The following is a 20,850-nucleotide window of genomic DNA, read 5'->3' on the forward strand; positions in this document are numbered from 1 at the left end:
AAGATACCGCCCTGAAGGTTTTTACAGGGTTGTACAGGCAGCTCTCTCTTTCTGCCTTCCACATTAACAGCCTCCTTCCATGCTGAAAGACAAAACTCTCCCTATGTATACAAAATGAACCCAGTGTGGGTTACCTTCCCCCTTGCTAAGAAGTTCTGGAACCACAATGGGAGAAGCAATGAATTTCTTTTGCACTAAATGCATGGCAGCCCCTTTCTCCCCTTTTCAGCCTTGGTGTTCTACAGTTGCAAGAGAAGAGATAGCCAGCAAAGCAAGGGTGGAGGAATAGTGTAGGAAGCAAATCTAGGAGAAGTGGATGATCACTCTCAAGAATTCCTCAGCCTCCATCCTATACAACCAAAAGGCACATCTAGGACTCCTTTACCAGTCAGGCACTAGGTTCAGATGCTTGTCCAAGTGAGCAGATACAGTTTTTCCCAAGGCCAAAATGTCTCTATATCTTCACTGGCACTGCGTTTAATGGAACCTTCTCCAGAAATCTGCTATCATGGAACTAAACATGGCCCAATCAGAAAACAAAGGCTCCCTGTATAAGAACAGCAGAGCAACACTCTCTTCAAGCAGAGCTGCCTGTGTCATTTTCCTCCTATTGCCTTCCTGCTCAGAAACCTAATCGCTTGCCAGAGCCTTTCAGCTGCACCAGCTAGCTTTTACAAATTCTCTAGTTCTGCTGCCAACCCAACTGTGATCCTGGTACTGGCCCATTTCCCAGATTGGGGAAAGGTCACAAATTTCCCCTTCCATCTACTGACGTACCAAGCTCTTCCTTTCCACCTCTACTGGCAAGCGGGAGTTGGAGGGGGGATAAAAGAGGAGGAGGAGAACAAAAGCCATCTGCCTTAATGACTGCTAGGGTATTTAGACGCTTTAGATCATCAAGGCAACATCTTTAAAAGGCAAGATGCAGATGGGCACAGAATCAGATTAAGTAGTCCGGAAAACATAAACGAGACAAGTGATGCTATTTTGCACAGAGGGATCTCAAGCTACCTTTGAAAGAAACTGCATCTCAAGTCATAGGAGAGGAATGGGTATTACTGAGCAGGGTTGAAAGGTTCTTCTTGAGGCTGAAAAGAAATAGCACTACTCACTAGAGGGACAGGCTGGCAACAGCTGAACTGGATACAAAACAGAAATAGGTTTCCCACACTGATTCACACTGCCAGCCCCCTCCTACTCACACAAGTGGGATCCTGAAAAGAAAAAGGAAGGCATTTCTTAATTGTCCTCCATTTTAACCAACCTCCAGAGGCAACTGCAGTCAAAACTAGCAATTAAGTAGCAACATGTGTGACTGCACGCACACACACACTTCTCTCTTTGGGAGCTGAATGTCATTGGTTTAAGCAAGGAAGTCCAATTTCCGCCTTTGTGACTCTTGACATGTTGGCTGTGTGCCATGATCTTGCCTTGTTCCTACAAAAGAAGGCCCTGTGCTGTAGGTCAGAGGATGGGAAGGAAGCACTCTCTCTGGTTTGCAAGTCCCCCAAAGGCAGCCCTGTCAGCAGCTCCCAGGCAGCTTATTCGAACAGAAGGAACAGAGACACAGCAGCAGTTCTGGAATGCTCTCCTGGGGAGGCAGATCTCCCCCAATGACTTCCGGCACTGGCTTAGGAAAGCAAGTGGGCATTCTCCAAGACAAAGCAAGAAATCTGCACAGCATTGCAAATAGGAAATAACCCTGAAACAGTAACCCAAGCCTAGGGTCCATGAAGGCAGCGCTGCTTCCTAAACTTATTGCATGAGGCGCGTGTGTTTAGTACAAGCATCATTTGTCCCTACATCATAAAAGCAACACAAATTGTTTTCTTTGGGAGTTTTTATGCATAATATATAACCACATAAGGGCACAACTAGAAAGGTAGTCTTGAACATAAGCTCTGTTCCTCCTTCAACACTTCTCACAAGCACCTCTAGCCTTGAAGCCTGAGCAAATGCCCTGAAGCCTGAGTTTTTGGGGAGTGCAAATGGACACTGACTTGCTTGCATGCTTGGACAAATGCAGGAGATGCTCAAACTCCTGTGCGCTAAAATCATTCCACTGACCTGACAAACAACTTTCCTCAGTAAATGGCTCCTTCTTTGATCCATGAAATGCTGCAGCTGCTTACGCACCTCAGAGTAGCAGCAATTATTCCCTGGTGAGCTGTCAAGCAACAAAATGCACCTGTCTGCCCTCCAGTAATTCCCTGGCATGACGGTGCACCAGGCAGCACTGCAGCAACTGCACCTGTGGCTCTCAGCCTTTAGTCCTTCTTCAAGATGGGGAGGGGGGGGGGAGAGGTTTCAGTGTAGCTGCCACAGCTTTGTTTCCTTGGATGAGGGAATAAATAAAGCAATCAGGGTAGACCAATTTAAATAACCAGGGGAGGGGGAGGCCAACCTAAAGCAATGATTTAAATTGTATTACCCATTGGTACTTCATATATCAAATAATTATCCACACTAATTATTCAATTTCACTCTAAAATACATTAATTTGTGCAATTAGACAAATTATATTATCCAGCAATACATACATTTCATAATTTTACTGATGTTTACTAATTTTACAAAATTTTTACACACGTATCTAAATGAGCAACTTTGTTGCTGGTGTGTGTCAGGCTGCAGTGCATAAGGGATATTTTAAATAAACACACATAAAACACCACACGTTTTATTACATTAAATAACCTTAAAACATTAATGTTTTACATTTACAATAGCACCCCAACCTCTCTAGGGAGTCCTTATTTTTTTTTAAAAAAAATTAGCTAACAATAATAGCTTAGCCATACAAAAACTTGCTTACTGTAGTTTTTATTTATTATGTACTGTGCACCCCATCTTTTTTCTGTACAGATTGTCCCTAGGAGATTTCCCATCTAGCTGCTGACCAGGCATGTACTGCTGATCTTCTGCCTAGTTGTTGTATCACTTGCCTTCCAACTATACCCTGGGGCCCTCTGCATCTTTGCATATGTCTGTGTTACAGACAGCTATGATTCCAGAACTTTTCTCAATCAAGGGTCGACAGATACTGGGCGGAGCACTTAATTTTCATAAAATGACTAGAAAATAAGTCTTGTACATATGCTGAATCGAGCAAACAGCAGTTAGGTAGTGTAAAAACAGGACTTTACCTCATCACCTAGGTGGGAAGAGGGCACGAACCATAGTCCGGCACTTCCTCAAGGATTCTACTACCTGTAATGACTAGCTAGTCCCTGGTCCTTGTATTGTAATGGGCTTGATACTGGAGTGGCAACAAGAGGTCATCGACTATTAGCTACTCTACTCATGTTTGTTTGTTTTTTAAAGTTTGACCAGAAAAAGATATTTTTTCATCACGGTTCTGTATTCACACAGAAAAGCAGTCTTTACCTCAAGTATATTTGATAGAGAACCACTGATTCAGCCTTCAGAGCCCGTCATAGCTTTAACAAGCATGTGTTCATATTAAACTTTAATCCAGCTACTCTTAGACGGAAAAAATTGGAATATTTTTAAAACCTGAGTTTTAAAAATTGCTACTATTCACTCAGGCAGCAATACACTGGGGGCAGTGCATACTTGGCCTCACCACTAAGGCCACTGCAGGGGGGAAGGGGTGGAGAAAGAACAGCATGGATGCTGTCAATAGGCATTGCCAAGATTTTGGTTTGGTTCTCATTTGCTTGGCTACAAAGTCAGTTCCCAGTAGGAGTGGGCAGTGCTGCTGCTCCCGCCTTCACTATTATGGCAGCTGCCTGGCATTCCTCAGTGGAAAGCAGGGCAGAGTGATCACACAGTGCCGGCTGTTGGCAAGGATCCTGCCTGAGCTGGTGGCTAGCTGGCTGGCTGGCTGGCTGAGCAAGGAGGGAGGGATCACAGACTTCAGAAACTGCCCTAGCACCAAGGTGCCACATTTGTTGCTCCCCCATACCATCCCTGAAGAAGGTGGCTCACGGCTCCACCACCTCAGCTCTCCCTCAAGAGGCACTCCTGCCAAGGCTCCCATCCTTCTTATGACTGTCTTATACTTTGCTTTGCTCCCATTCTTCAAAGATATACAGGAATATAGAATTTTATCTACCTTACACGCAGGGGTTTGCTATAGTACCATTTTGTCACTGCAAAAGAAAGATTATTGGGTGCCAGCAAATCATTATCCAGCCTGAAGATTTGTTCCAGAAGCTGGATCAGGATCTAGAGTCTAGATGCCTCATACTGTTCATTTGTGGGGACTATTTTTATCTGTACACACTAGTTGGATGGTTGGAGAAAGAAAGAGGGAAGCAGCACCGTAGTTGCTGTTTCTATAGGTAATGCACAGTACACTTTAATGCAAACGCAAGGGAAGCCCTAACTTAACATATGACAGAAAGGAAACAGTTTAAGATCGGTTCTGATATAGGACAATAAAGAAGACAGAAAGTTCAAGTAAAGAAAGACCTTTTTCATCTGTTATTTTGAACACCATCGACACTGCCACAATCCCATTCTATATACACTGCTGTGTATGTTATCCACTTAAGTGCTACACAGGCCAAAGTGTCACCGCCCACAGAATGGAAAGAGGCAGGAGAATGAGCTTCCTTATGTACTCTATCTACACTTACACCAGTACCCTGGAAATGCAGAGATTTTTGTTATTAATTATGAACAGGCTTCTACAGCACTTAAAACCAGAGTACAGCTCTATTTTGCAAACTTCCCTTGCCTTCAAATTCCATGTTACGAAAGTTATGAATCTTGACAGCACTTCGGAGAAAGATAACTGAATAGCTTTCTACAAGCATAAGCAAGGCCTCAAGATCACTCCATAGCTTGAAAGCAAGTAATCAAAAACCCTGCCAGATTCCATTCCAAATACTGTAAAGCTCAAGTCCTAGATTTTCCGTTCTATAGGCACATGTCACTTTCCCAGAACAATCCTAAAGCAGAACGAAGTTTGTGGCTGTACCCCACCGGTCACCAGTTCCTTCTTAAGTATACAAAGGTTCCACCAAGTTTTGGACTTCATCAGATCAAGTCCACCTGTCCCTAGATGCTCTCCCAAATCCTGGACACATCCCAGCAATAAGCCAAGTCAACCCTCAGCCACAGGCCCATTCCTCCAGCTGTTGTCCAGCAGTCTGTGGCCACAATCCAGCTGAACCAGAACAAGTGAAAGCTAGACTATTCCACCACATTTTCCAAGAGAAGTGGCTAGGATGGCCAAGACTACTGGATGCAGGTCAAGAAAGATTTCTTCCCCTTTTGGTAAAAAAAAATAATCACATGGCTGGCAGATCCAACTAAAACAAAAACCCAAAGAGGCAAATTCAATATTAACTATGAAAATAAAAGTAGTATCATGCAAGACCTTTAGGACAGTGACTGAAGAGGAGTTCAAATGTTATTTGCAGTGTGACAAAGAACGGCGATCTATTCTTTCTAGTATGAACAGAAAGTGCTTCTAAACCACTTGATACCAAATTTTCCTACATGGATAAAAATCTCCACTTAACAAAGGGCCTTTGTACATGGGGACATGTTTTAAATGCATTTAATGTCCTTGTTTATTTTTCCGTGTGCATACTGTGGGCATTGGGCCAATCATAGATCACCGACATGAACGTGTGTCAAAGGAGTCATCCCAAGTGTGTTCCATACAGTTTTTTACTGCAGAAGTAACACCCATCTAAGAAATCTATTGATTTCTGAAGCCCGAAATATGAGGTACCATTTGGCAGCTCCTGAGCATGCAATGAAAGAGAACACACCAAAAGAGAAGAACTGGATGGGCATGGTATCAAAAATAAAACAAACAAAAATGGTGCTCATCAGCTAGGATGAACAAGGTCTCACAATAGAGAACGGAAAACTAACACCGGAGGTGTTGCATCTTATATATTTTGCACTCTAGGCCAATCTGCTGCTAACAGACAAAAGCCCTGCAGGACACGTTGCTGGTTTTCAAAAGGATGAAAACCATACCACCTTCCAGCCATTTTCCAACACGGATTTTGCAGCATATCCTGAAAATGTTCTTTTCCACCAGTCCTTCTACCAACCTAGTCCCAGTGACATTGCAAGAATTGGCCTTTATTTTCTGCTGCTGGCCAACAACAAACCAATCACAGGTTACGGAGCAATGCATCTGCCCACTCACAACAAGGCACAACCCTGAGGTTGAATCTCCCAGCACCATCCTCATTTCCAGCACCACCCGACCTAGGCCACCACCAGACCACATCTTACCTTCTCTGATTTGACTTTCTTGAGCTGCCGGCACTCGCTGTCGCCATCTTCCAGCTCCGATTTAACTCCCAAAGGATTGAGCGCCGATCCCGTGTCAATAGCTATACTCCCAAGCTGCTCGGCAGCAGGTTCCGATCCTTGGCCCCCATCATACTGCCCAACCCTGACAGCCAATGCAAGAGGCTGGAGTACACCAGGCTCCTTCTCTGCTGGAGCACCCGCACCCTCACTCCTTTCCTTCTTACTCTTGGATGAGCTCCCCTCCTTGTCCTTCTTTGAACCAGCCACACCGCGAGATGCCTTGGCCGATTTCTCCGTGCCCTTTGGGCCGACGGCAGCCACCAGGCTGCCAGAGTTCACACCATCCCCAGGGCGCCCCTGAACCTCCTTCTTGCCACTGGTCCCTTCAGCCGCAGTGAACAGAGAGGATCCGGGAGCAGCCTTGCTACTGTCCTTGCTGCTCTTGCTCCGCTTGGATTTGGACTTGCCTTCCTTGCTCTGTGGGCCTGGTACTGGGGTTACAAACTTGATGTTCTCCGGCAGCGTGGCCACAGCATTCGGTGCTGGAAGCCCCACCTCCTTGGAGCCCGACATTTCCAGTTTCTGCTGGTCCTTCTCCAAATCCGCGTCCAGGTCGATAATCAGATTCCCTACTCCAATGTCCCACTCATCCCCACTGTCATATGTCTCAACTGGGTTCGCATCTACTCCTTTCCCTCCGGAAGCTCCACTGCTCAAGGACATCTTAGAGTTAACGACCCACCTCAAGGTTCAAGGCTCTTTTCTGCTCCCTCAGACTTTCTGGGTATGAAGTAGCAGCTTCAGCTATGTTCTCAAGCCTCCAGCAGTCATGGCGTGCCCAGGTGACAGCATCATTGCTGAAATGGACAGCAAGAACAACAGAGGTTACACCATGGTTATGTGGAAATCTGCATCCAAGAATGGAGTGTATAACACAGAGAGTGAATGTATTCCCATGCAAACACAAACATCATTTATTTATATTGATCTCTCACTGTTCTTCTGTAGAACTCAAGGTGGCACACCAGGAAATCTCCAATCCAGGCACTGACCAGAACTAGACTTGCCTAACTTCAACATGATTACCTTGTGCCTTCAGACTCAGAAAGATGCACACAGATCAGCTGAGAACATACATGCTTGCTCCCCAAGCTTGCATCCATACTGCCTTTACCAACATCACATGGCCTATGCTTCAATTTCCTCCAGTGGTTAACTTGGCCACAAATAGGGAGGATTATGTGCTTGAGTTCAGCACCACTCTGAACACCAGATTTGTTTCCATGATTTAATTAAAACAGCAAAGTTCAAATTCAAACTAAACACATACAAATAAAGCATTCTCACCTCAAGGCTGACCAGTCAAGAAAACCCAAATTGGCATGTATGGTTTGTCGGCAAACAAAACTTTAAAAAAAGAGAGAGAGCAGAGATGCGCAGACACACTGCATTTGAAGACCAAAATACGTCAGCAGCCATGGACGAGAGCTGTTCCCGCTGCATTATCCCCGCCGATTATTAAGAGACCAAAAACACAATCCTTGCAAAGGCTCTTGTATACTGGATATTTCCCTGGAGGCTATGAAGTAGCAAGTCAAAGTCAACCCGCAAGATAAGTATGTGGCAATTACATTTACAAGAGGTAATTAGCATGTGAAATAGCATTCCCCTTAGCCAGCCAAGCCCCAGCCAAGGGTGGCTGCAGCAAGACACTACTGTGAAACCCATGGCTGGCTGCCCCTCCAGCTGCGATGGATCCTCTGTGTTATTGTCCTCTGCTTCTCCCTACTGAGCAGTGGAGGCAGATGATCCGTGTCCTTACTGATGGGGAACACTTAAAGCCAGCAGTGCTTTCTCTTTTCCTTTAAAAAAAATCTCTGATTTCAAAAGCCCAAAAGACAAGCAGCGGTCTGTATATCCAGGGATTCGTTCACATAGTGGACTGGGATAGCCAGGCTATTTTCTCTGTCAATTCCATACAGAATACCACCCACCCACCTTGTCCTGTGCCTGACGTAGGTCATTATGAACATTTTGAACTCCACACTGACTTCTCATCTTAATGGCAGAGAAAGTGCAAAATCAGGAGGTGACACCCAGGTGCAGAGTCAGTAACAGACTTCAAAAGCTGCAGTCTCTTCCCTACCCAGCACTAAGCCATAGCACCTTAGTGCTACCTACTTCTCCTGGAATGATCTGCCTGCCCAACTTGTTAAAAGAGATTACTGATGATCCCAGTAGGAAGAATAATGATAATCTCCCATCCTTCCATGGGCTAGTACGGAAGAAGGTCAGAGCCCTATAATGAATGATACTTCATTTCGCTTTATCACAACTACAACCAAGAGGTTGTTGTTTTTGTGATTCACATTTATACAACCACTTGCTCATGCTTAAAGTATAATTGGTTTCTGCTATTCTGATAAATTTACAGTACAAATCTTAAGCAGAGCTTCACCCCTGCTATGAAATCAATCAATGGGCTTTGAATGGAATGGGCTTTGAAATCAATGGTCTTAGAATGTAACTGTGCTTCAGACTGCATTGTGAATGTTTTTTTTTTAAATGTACTTGACCCACATTTGTCAAGAGCTGGTCAAATGGCTGACCCGAGCCTACAGGGCTAGTAGACTGCCTCTTCTAAGAACCGTATTTAAATTTACTTCTACTATCATTCCTCAGCAACTGCTTGTGTGCGTATATATAAATAAAGTGGTCTTGGCCATAAATATAACCAAGAGAGCGGGGGGGGGGGGTCCCTGAGCCAATACTTTCACGATCTCAAAGCTGACTAAATTCTACTGGGCAACAGACAGGGCTTGGACTGACATTCAGATGTGGTGTTCATGTCAATCTTTGTTTACCACTTCTCAGCTCAGCTATCTTAACCAGGTACCAATACTGAAGTGTGCATTTTAGGTCACAAAAGTGGTTTTTAATTTGACCCTATGAGCAGCTTGCAATGCTGCTCATTTTGAAATGCATGATTGCTACTTGATGAAGCACATTTCTCAGTTCTGATTTCATCACTAACTCTCTGATTCTCCATGCCTTTTACATGCAATGACATTTATGCACACTCATCCCTTGCTACCATTTGTCTCTCTGTTCGCCCTCACTGTAAAAATGGCAAGCTCCTTGGGGCAGCAGCCTGTTTATGAAACTTCGTAAAGGAACTCCAAGTGTCAAATGTGGACACAAAGCAATTCACATAAACATCAAGATATTTCAATCCACCATAAAGATATTTCAATCCGTCTCTTTAACTAAAGGAACGTAGCACACAAGATGGAGACTCTTGGACTACTGTAATATACATCACGCTCACAAGGTAGATAGTGATGGCCATGAGCACAGATAGCTTTAAAAGGGGGTTAGACAGATTCATGGAATTCCATTAATGGATACCAGCCACGATGACTGAAGGCAGACATCTACAGAAGCAACAAATCTCTGAATGCCAGTGCTGGGAGGCAACAGCAGGGGTGGGCCTTGACCTCTATGCTCTGTTTGGCCCTCCAGGGCAGGTGACAGGTTGCTGTAAAACAGGATGCTGGACTAAATGACCAATGGGTCTGATCCAGGCTACAATTAGTATCAGACTCCATAGGCAAGAAAATAAATAGTTCATCAGATGGCAAGTCCTATAAAATCATAATTTATGTTGCTTTACCGTACTTGCATTATGCCATGGCCCAGCTGCATGAGTCAACCTGATGACCTAAGAAAAACAAAAACCTTACACGTAGTCAACTTCATAATAAATTCAAGGGTTCAACTTTTTTATACTACAAGTCCTAGCACACAACTCTGTTAAAAATTATAACTAACTGAGCACTGCATGCCGGGACATGCAGTAAATTCAAACCAGGTTCCTACATGGTAAACTCAGGAAAATAGCTGAAACAACCTGTTTAGCCTTCAGGTTCCTGGCACACTGCCCTTCCAAAGCATACACTAGAGAAGAGAAAGAAAGGCACCTGGAAACCAGGAAGGTATTAAAATCATGAGTGGGAAAAACCCAATCCCAGGGCACAAATCCGTCTCCACTTCCACCCTGCCACACAGAATCCACCCATTACACAACAGAAAGCATGTGCATTCACTTGTCTAGCTGGAGAGCTGCCAACAAGGAATTCTAAGAGAAATCCTGGAACAGAAATACTGAAGGAAGACAGCTTCTCACTTGGGAACACTGCACACAAGCAGTGCCAGACATAAATCATTCAGCTCCATTAAGGGCTACAACCTCTATAAACCATGTCTGCGTTCTGAGAAGGAGCCCCTCATTAGAGACCGCATCCGAGAGTTCACTTTGAACTCGCAGCCCCTATCAAAATACCACTAACAAATCTCATCAGGCAATGCTAAAAAAGCCCTGCAAACAGATCAGCTTGCAGCCAAGAAGCCGAGCGCTTTGTGCCTGAACACATGCCGGCTGCTCCAAGCCTAACCACACAGCCTGCATTACTTTTGACCTTTTGCAGTGAAACGCCGAAGCAGAGAAAACCTAATCAAGAATGATTTGACACTCAAAGGTGAATCGATTCCACTGGCAGTTAGGCAGCATATAAACAGAATGTCTCCTTCCCGTATGTTCAAATCTGCAGAGCTCTGGGATTAGCCTCTGGTTGCTTTCAGACATGACTGACTGCAATTTTCACCCTGATTAACTTTCAGGAATGCCTGCACTGAGGAATAGTGGAAAAATCTCCTGCACCAGGCATCTGCTCTGGCTAGGCAACTGCTGCTCTAGAGCATGGTAAAGCTGAAAGGATTTCAGATAACTGCTCAGCTTTACAGGGATCAGTCCGAAACTGCAAGCATGCCCTCTGGCTCTAGGCAGCCCTTGGGAAGATAAAGTCAGGAACAATCACAACAACTGGAGCAGAACAGGACAAGCAAGGAGCAGCAACGTCTGCCCCACCAAGCAAGACTTCTGCCTAGAAGGAGACTAGAACTGCTGCTTGGGAGCTCTGTTAACCCCATCCAGTCCCTTTGGAGTCATCTTTTCCGGAGGCCAGCATGGAAACGCTGAGCAGCTGCTCCTCCCGCCTTCTCTTGCTGGCAGCCAGCCCACGGCTTTCCTCTATACACTACCTCTAACACAGGATCCTTTTTTGTTTCCTTTTACGACTAAAGAAACTCAGGGGGATGCATCTTGCTTTGCAGAGGAAACTGCAGCGCTCTTAGCTCTTCATGCTACAGAGCAGTGCTCTCTCTCCAGCTGCTTTGTTTAGGTTGGATTTTTTAAAAACTGACTCCCATGTCTTTTTGTAGCTTTCTTTTGGAAATGTATTTCTCTCCCACTCTCTCGCTCTCGCCAGTGATGAAAACAATGTTGAATGAAAGCCAGCTGGCAGCCAGAAGAGGAGACGGAGAAGTCGGCACAAAGGAGCTTCCTAACTCACTGCTTTTGATTCAAGGAGTCATCCACTGGGGGTGGAAGGGAGGGGGAATCTCTGCTTTTCCCTATCCTAGGGAAGACCATAAAAGACAACAAAAATGAACCATTAGAGCTCTTACCTCTCCCATCTTCTCACCACCCAAATAAGAGAAGATATTCTCAATCATGCTAAGACACAGAGTCTAAAATGTTGCAACACACAGCAAAATGACAAGCAAGAATGAAGCAAATGGCTAAATATCTAAAAGCAGAACTGGGCAAGCGGATAGCAGCAAGTTATATCTGTCACTTTTCTACTAGTTAATAAATGAAACACATCTAGGGTAAGGTCCAACCAGCCAGAGAGAACTGTAACTTGTGCACAATACAATGGCTACACAGCTGGAATAAAATGGAGCCATCTATCGCCTTCAATATGGAGGCACACCCGACAAAGACTACAGGTCCCAGCATGCTGTGCCATCACAACTCTTAACAAGAAGGGAAACATTTAATGGGAATCTTTAGTGTCAGAAGGTTGTACTCGGGAACTGAGAAGTCTCATGGGCTACATCTAGACCACCAATGATCTACAGATTCATTTTAAATATAAAAGTGATTTCATAATGACATTTTGAACGCTCTGGGCAAAGAATATCTCAAAAAGGCAGAAGTATAATGATCAGAAAATATTAGGGAAGGAGTTTGTTTCTCAGCTAATTTCTAAGTGCCTCATTATTTTAGAAAGTTTATTCTAAAATTAAAACTATCCTGCCAAACATTTTTAATATCAGAGGTTAACATTTTTTTCGGTGAAAAAAAATGTTCATATACATACACACACCATTACAGAAAAATGTAATCGTAAGCTAAATTCAGGAAACATTTTAAAATAATCTAAAATTAGAAAAGTACATTTTTTCCCATTCAAATTTATTTATCAACGATATATGCCTAAAGGTATTGGTTGCCCATGACCGGAAAAATTATTTCAAATCTTACTTAGCAACAACCCAGGGTCAGGCTGAAGACCCAAGGCAACCAAATAAAATGAATACATAAAATATCTAGGCACTGGGATCACATTGTTTAAAACTAGGATCCTGGAATACTTCCAGCCCTGATTGCTCTTACATTTTCTTTTAAATTACTCTATTAATCACCTTTGTTTCATTGTAGAGAACTGCTTCACTCTCCTCAAATCCTTTTGCTATACTGAACAGGCCCTGCATTAAGACTCGTCTCACATGGTAAGTTTCTCCATCCCTGCATGCTACTGCTTGTGTTTACCTTTAATGCCCTAACTGCTTGGGACAAGGGTGCCCGAAAAGCCACATCCTCACATAGTGTCCAGCCTTCCAGCTGAGATCCTCCTCCTTCCAGGCCCTTCTTTCTTTGCCTCAACCTGCACAAGTGAGATGGGTGGCAACCAAAGACAGGGATTTTTCCTGTGATGGTGCAGTGCCCTTGGAAGGCCTTCCCTCTTCAGGCTTGCCTGGTGCCTATCTGCCACTTCTTTGGTGCCAGGCCAAAACGTTTCTTCATATCCAGACTTTTGCTAAGGGAGTTCACAGATGTTTTTATGGTCTGCTTCGAGCCTGCGGGCTCTTTTAGGACTATAATTTTTAGGTTGTAATTTTATGACCGGGCTGGTTTGTATGGTTTGTTATTATTTTTATTCTGCCTTTTTAATGATTTGTTATATTGGTTTGCTTTGCACTCCACCTTCAGTGGATCTTTGGAGAAGCTGCATGTAAGTTTTTAAAAATCAAACTCTATAGCTGTTCCAGTTTGAATTTGGCCATCGTAAGCGTACATAATCAAAACTGAGCATTCTATATAAATGGAGTGCTATACAACAGCACGAAAACTCCTAGTTGTAATCATTCTCTCTCTTCTCCTCATTCCGTAAGCCTGATAACACTCTGTCCAATGAGCTGTCCCTGAGACAGTCCCGTCTTGGCATTTCTGATGTTACAAGCTGAAAGACAAAAATACATTCCTCTCCCTGCTCCTTTACACCACAGTTCATCTCCCTTAACTCCGCCACCAACTTCATGCTCAAAACTCAATTTATTTTCCTTCAAACAAAGTTGCCCATTAGAGATTACAGAACAGTTTAGCTCTGTCTTTTTCTACAATAAGGTCTCGTTTAAAAACCCATAGCTCTTATGTATCATATATTTAATCTCTTTCTGACACTGCATTTGGTGTTTGCACTGGAGATCTGTATCTGACAACTAACACAAAGTTAAATGTTGCTTAAGCAATTGAGATTAGTCAAGTTTATAACCATCAGAATTTAAAGCAATACAGTTGTAATTACATAATATTTTCAGTCAACACCACAGTACAAAAAATTATATGAAGTGCAAACAAGAATATAGAGCATATATGTATTCAATACTGTGGTAAACTATAAAGTGAATGCCATGTGTCAAGGATGGTCAAGAAATCTCAAAATTACAGAGCTGGATGAAACAGCAACACAATAATATTCTCCATCCACAATGCCATATTTTTCATTAAGTTCTAAAACCGGCTCAGGATGACCTTCACTCTTCCAGGTCTTACCACAACAGTCTTTGCAAGAAATCTTTTTTTTTTAATTACTAACCCAATAGCTAAAGCAGCTGGTAAGAAACTGAAATAGCTGATGTTGATGATACCAATTTATATTGTCCATGAGATGTCTATTGATCTTCTGGGTAGCTTCATTTGCCAAGTCAAGTCCGCTGAGGAATACGCCTCTATCAAATTGGTTTAACTCTGTAATCCCTCTGCCTAAGCTCTTTCAAATAAAAGATGCCAGTCAGCACTTTGCATTGCACGGTTAAGAGCTTCATCTTCCCAATCCCCTGCCACTTCGATAAGTGCTGAACGACAGCTGGTCGGTGTGCAGATGGAACAGAATTGATCCAATTCCCTCACTAAATTGCACAGAATGTGAAATCTAGGAAGTTATCATGCTCCTCCAAAAATAATCTACTGTTCTAAGTTTGTATGCCAGGCACAGAAGGACCAATCCACGACTGGTCCAATGTGACTTGCATGTCTGACCCCCTCTCCTAAGCGACAAATATCAGCGCCAGCAGCACAACACCAACTCAGCATTACAATGAAGGGCTGCAGAACAGACATCTCTGTCAGGAATCTTACAGCATAAATAGCTTTCACCGCACCTTCTCTCAGAACATTAAGCAATAGGATCCATAACCACAACCACTCTGCATGCAAGCATGGAGGGCTTAAATTGGCCACTTGGTCCTTTCTGTAAAATATGCTCAGACCATCAAGCATGCAGAGCAAAAGGCCCTGAGGGCAGCACTGCCCTCAGCTGTGGCTTTACAGAGGAGCAGCCTGCACGATGGGGGCTCAAAGATTTAGGTAGGTGGTAAGCAATTGTGCTATGCCTATTTTAAAAAATGCAAACACAGGGCGACGTGCTCTATTGTAAAAGGTGACAGTAAACACAGGTCACTATTGGGAAACACTAAGAAGAAAAGTGCATCCTGATCAGTATTTGGACACATTTGCATTTTATTATCATAGTGGTTCATAGCCAATAGACCTCACTGCTGTAAGCATTCCATAAGCATAGAATTATGAAGCCTACCCTCAAAAAGACTCACAATCTTCAAAAAATCCTGCTCAGGTTGATCCTAGACTGGGTGCAATCCAGCAAGCCTCTGCTATCTAGCTTTTGGGAAACTAGCCATGACCATTCATGCAATTTTTACAAAACGTAAGACTTGCTTTATGATTATGTCAACTCTCATGGTTGAAGTAAAGGGGAGGGAGAGAAGCAAGTGCTGGAAATTTTTGAGCGAAATGTTATTTTAGTATTCTGGGTGGCTACTTTGTGCAGTTGTCGGATTTGAAGCTAAATGCCTGTTCCACACCAACGAGCACTGGGGGAAAAGCAATTATTACAGGGAACAGCTTTTTTTTTTTTTTACCAAGTCCAACTTTAAAGCACCCTTGGCAAAGGCAAGCTAAATGAATGAATCAATCCGAATCAGCCATGTGGGCGACTGTAGCCAGCAGACAGCACAGATTAGGTTCAGTGCGGGCAGCTGTAGGACAAGAACTCCAGACTGCCCAGGGAGCGACCTCTATGCTGACCTCACAGCCTGGCTCTTCAAACAGGTCACTGGAGGCTATCTGCTTTATGGCTTGCTCACTTCTTCCTGGGCCTCACTGCCATTGGACAGCAGAAAGGCCCGATCGAAGGTCTCCCAGGGGAGATCACAAATGGGTAGCTCTGGAAACCTCATGGCCTTCAACAAACAAACAGACACACACACACACACACATACTCTTACCAGATTCTAAATGTGAAGCTCTGGGAGCCTCACTGCCTTCAACAAAGACACAAAACACACAAAATTACCAGATTCTAAATGTGAAGAGGCTGTTGCTTTATTGGATAATGGCCTCAGCTCCACTCGTTCAATAACTAATTAAGCAAGGCATGCTGAAGTCAGATGGGGTTTTGTATGCCACAGCAGAACAGTTTACCTGCACTCGCCATCTCTCTTCTGCTGTCATGTGTGAGCCTGGATGCTGGGATGAAAAGGTTCACAGTTACGTTTTCACACTGGAGCAGCAGGTCTGCCCTGTAGTGCAGCACTGAAACAAGTCTCTAGTCTGGATTTCACAGCTTCAAGAGACAGGGGGCTGTGCAGCTCACTCCAGCCCTTCCCACTGGCTTATGAGGCTACACAGCTGCTTCACACCTTACACATTTTCAAATACCATAGCCTATTTGTGTGTTTGAAAAATACGCACCCTTGATGCGCAGAAAGTGGTACAATTATCTCCCTTTACCTCAAATACAGGCACCGGAATAGTGTGCTGCTCTGCCCTTCTTCAAGCCCATCAAGAGTTGCTCTCTCCGTAGACTTGCTTTCCAAATCAAGGAGCATGAGTACGGTCAGAGGACTGAGGTGCACTTTGGAAGACTGTTCCAAAATACTAATCATGAAATGCAACAGGTACATTTTTAAAAGGGGCAACTCAGAACTATTAACATTTAAAGAGGAGCCTAAATTCATGATGCTGAAATTAAAGGAACAAAAGAGGCCTTTCACATCCATGTACGCTTGCTTTTGTAACAGCTGCACTCATATGCTGACAGCAATGGTAACATCTGTGGAATAGCACCGCTGTTATAAATACTGTAAACAGAACCAGCCACTTACAAACAGTCACATAAATTATACTCATAGAGAGGTCAGGGATATCTTCTTGTGTTGCATACAGAGCTAAAATTTGCAAGCGACGCCTGGAGAAATGGGAAGGGCTCTTGTTCCTGTTGACCAAGCACACTCAGTTTTCCTACACATCAGGCAGGGAGGAGTTGTCAACATGCCTGCATGGGGACCTACTCCTTGGAGAGAAGGGTATGCATGCCATCAACAGGTGCACATAAGCCGTGCTGCATACAGACTCTCAGAATAATTCTGCCTCATCAAATGTGCAATTATCTACACCCAAGATAACCTGCCCCCGCCCAGTGTAACCTACCTCTTGCTTTTGCACATCACCAAGAAAATATTTAGACTACCAAAACACAGCCATCAATAGGCAATTCCACCTGTACTGTGTGTCCACTTACAATAACAAAAGGATTTTCACTCATCTAAATTAACCACAGGAAGTGCATCTCTGGTGATCTTCAGGGGGGGAAAAAGATAAGGCTGAATTATTCAGATGGCCCTTCAGAAACTGACCTACTGTTGCATAGTTTAAACCTGCTGCTTTTGGTTAGGTCTTTATCTGAAGGGTTGGAAATTGTTTTGAGTACTTGTCAGAAAACTTTCATATAAATAAACTACTGTTTAAATAATGGACACATCAGAAGTAGCTAACACATGTCTAAAACATTAGTAGTGGTTCTCTTCTTATCTAAAAGGAAACTCCCAAAATGGATGCACCACCTTGTTACTACACAGCAAAATAAGATAAAAGAGTGGGATTTTGGTTTTGGACCATTACAGATGTTTGACATTCATTGTGAAACTCAAAAGCAAACATGCATTTCCTTACCATAAAAGCCTGGACAAATGCCTCATCACAGAATGAAATAAAACCAAATCTTATTAAAGGATAATCTACAACGAATTTTGTATTAAAATTAAATATTAGCTTGAATTAGGAGAGGGCCATTTAGAGTGTAATGTTTTTTGTCCCTGTGAACACACAGGTTTTCAGTAACAACTGGAGGTTGCACTAGAATTGCTCCAGGTCTAAACAGAAAGCAGAGAGCCAAAGTCATCGTCAATGGAAGATACAACATATTCACGGCCAGCCTTCCAGGGGATTAGGAGGGAATATATTGTTCACAGCACATGCATGTAAGGTCTGCAATGGAAATGTCAACAGGCTTTCAACTCGTATACATTCTGAAGACAGATATAGTTCATGCAGGTTAACAAGAAATATGGAAAAGAGGAGGCCTCCGCATTAGCATTTGTTACATTAGCTCCCTAGTCCATACCTTGATGATTTTTGTGAATGAATTGTTCCAATCCTTCTCCCTATTACTCAGTACACAGGTATTTGTGGTGCACATTTCTCCCATGTTCAGGAAGACTGAAGGAGCCCTAAGCAGGCTACCCCCTGCCCCCCAGAAAGCATGTGCATAGCTAGCATCACTCCCTAACCGTGTCCCTCAGCTTCTGTTCCCTGTCCTCAAACTCGTATATTTTCCCACCCAAATAAAAATGTCCAAATTCTGTTAAATTCAAAACACTGCGATCCAACAATATCACATAAGCATGTATGCACAACCACACAAGGTTACCCATCTCACTAACCTGAAAGACAGAATATGGATTTTCTTCATGCAGCACCGTATAAATAGCTACCCCTAAAACTCCTACTTCTTACCACATGTAGAGAGAGATACCAAAGAGACCTCTAGAATAACAGATACCTTCCATAATCTGAGAAAAAATAAGCATTACTGAGATGTACCCACCCATAAGCAGGGTGCCACAATGGGTTATGTCCACGCGATATTGCCAGCAGCTCCAAAAGGAGAACTAAGAGATTTCTAAAACAGGTCAAGTAATTTTAAGTGAAGTTCCTAGAAAAGGCAACGACTGTCCGCATACCTACCACAAGCCTCAAGTACAAAAACAGCCAAAACATAACCCACAAAACTAAACGGGTCTTTTAACTGCTTGGTCTCTTTAGACACAAAAAAAATTGCCTGCCAAACCTGCTGGGATTTCCTTTTCTTCATTCAACTGCTTTCAGCCCATCCCTTTGCCAACATCAGAGGAAAAGCTGTTGGCAGGCAATGCCCTCCAGAACAAACATTGCCCTAAAAACCAGTCACATTTCCTAGTATGAATCAACACTGGCTGCAAGGATGAATTGTTACCCGATGAACCTCCCTCTTCACAGGAGAAATGTTGGCAACCCAACTACAAAACATACAGAGAAAATCTAATGAGTTGCTCTTAAGTGAAAGACCCACTGCCTGAACTGCTGCTATAAAGCCAAATATCCAGGGATAAGGCAGGTGCTTTTAAAGTTCTCTTTCAACCCTTAATACTAGCATCTGGAACCTAGATCTGTTTCCTCTTCACTGACAATTCAAAATCTCTGAAAGATTTTTTGTAACCTGCTGCTGATAGGAGACCACCAACTAACACTGGTCCCACCAGACTGTGCCACCATAATGTTGACATAATTTTCTTTTAAGCAGCACATTTCATGGCTCCAGCACTTGGGTTTGATCTCAGCACAATAACAGACCCTAACAGACACCTAAGAAGAGCTCCACTTGAAAGACATTATCAGAGAATTAAATACGCTTCTCTATACAGCTTCTACCAAGGTAGAACACAGCAGAGGCTGTCCTAAGTGAGAGAAAACACATTAGCAAATCTTGCCCAACAGCTGACAGCTCCATTCATTATTATAATTTTTAAAAAGCATTTTTTGTGAAACTACAAGAGAAATTAAAATACAAGTGGCAAGCCTTGTGATGATTTTGTGGAAACAAGCTCTCCTGGATTAATTTTGATCCTAAGAGCGGAGAAACAGTTCAAGAAGAGCTCAGAATATATCTAACCTAGTCCTTCAGTGAGTCCCCAAGACATGCAAAGTATCTCCCTCCAACGTGAGGATGATCCTAAAGAGGGCAGAACAAGAAATATGGCATGACTCCCTATGTCCCAAAAGGTTTCTAACAAAGCACCCTCCACTCCAGCCAAGCACTTCAGCTCGGCCCTCTGTACCAGCACCAGCCCACACCAAATGAGCACTGAGGTCTGCTCTTCAGCATGCTACTATTGTTCTTTGATGAGTGCAAGCAATGGGTCCAAGTTAAACTATCACCTGCCTCTCCACAGGTCACAGAAGAGCAGTCCTTCCTTCTTTTTACTCAGCATGCATGTGATCAGCCCAAAGCTGCTTATGACATCAGACACCTTAAAAGAAATGCACTTTCCATAACTTCCAGCAGCAGTTTATCTGAAACCATAAACATGCCTTGTTTACAAGAGACCCTTCTGTTTCCTGACAGGTGCTTGTTTTTTGCTGTTACTCCCAAGCTCTACCAAACGTGGCCATGACACAGCACCAAGAGACCCAGTCTTATTGCTGATTATATACAGGTTTAAGGCCACTTAAGCACAAGATGAAAAGTGACAAGGAAAATTTTCAGCATGGCTTCCTGGTGAACATTTACTGAGAATCACATGCAGTATATTCCAAGCAGCAGACAATTTACCACAGAGAAACACAGACGCATTTCAAGTTTCACACCTTCAATGTATCAGTCTGTGACACCCAACAACATGTCAAGCCCTGTCCCACTCTCACATGGGTTAATCAAAATCTCTAACAGCTCAAACATAAAATTTATGAACTTTTGACACTAACACTTTCTCTCGCTAAATCAGAGACTTGGATGATAGCTAATGCAATGTTAAATTCTTTTTCAAGAAAATTCCAAAAGCAATCCAGGAAATTATAATGTGTCTGATATGACCTCTGAATAAATTGATTAAAGCCAGACTGATTATGGATAAATGTGAGATGTTAGGGAACAGACACCATTCAACCCTGCTACCTCACAAACATTAACAAATCTTTGTTAATAAGAATGAGGTAGTTGATATACTGAGGTTTTCAAAAAAAGAAACAAGACTTTGAGAAGGTATGCACTTGTAGATCACCCACAAGAGGTAAGATAG

The 20,850-nt window shown here is 43.2% G+C and overlaps 1 protein-coding gene across 3 annotated transcripts in view; it reads right to left on the reverse strand.

The window, feature by feature from the left end:
- The window catches only part of ZNF609 (zinc finger protein 609), a 92,232-nt gene that overhangs the window by 67,499 nt on the left and 3,883 nt on the right, over nucleotides 1-20,850 (reverse strand). For 2 of the 3 annotated variants that reach the window (XM_055002420.1, XM_055002419.1), the window contains exon 2: nucleotides 6,229-7,106. The exons of the other annotated variant lie outside the window; for it this stretch is intronic. In XM_055002420.1, the coding sequence (XP_054858395.1) occupies nucleotides 6,229-6,972 (744 nt within the window). In that variant the 5' untranslated portion in view covers nucleotides 6,973-7,106. The remainder of the gene's footprint in view (nucleotides 1-6,228; nucleotides 7,107-20,850) is intronic. 3 annotated transcript variants of the gene reach the window in all.

This window comes from Eublepharis macularius, chromosome 18 (genome assembly GCF_028583425.1).
Source record: "Eublepharis macularius isolate TG4126 chromosome 18, MPM_Emac_v1.0, whole genome shotgun sequence".
Classification (NCBI taxonomy): Eukaryota; Metazoa; Chordata; class Lepidosauria; order Squamata; family Eublepharidae; genus Eublepharis; species Eublepharis macularius.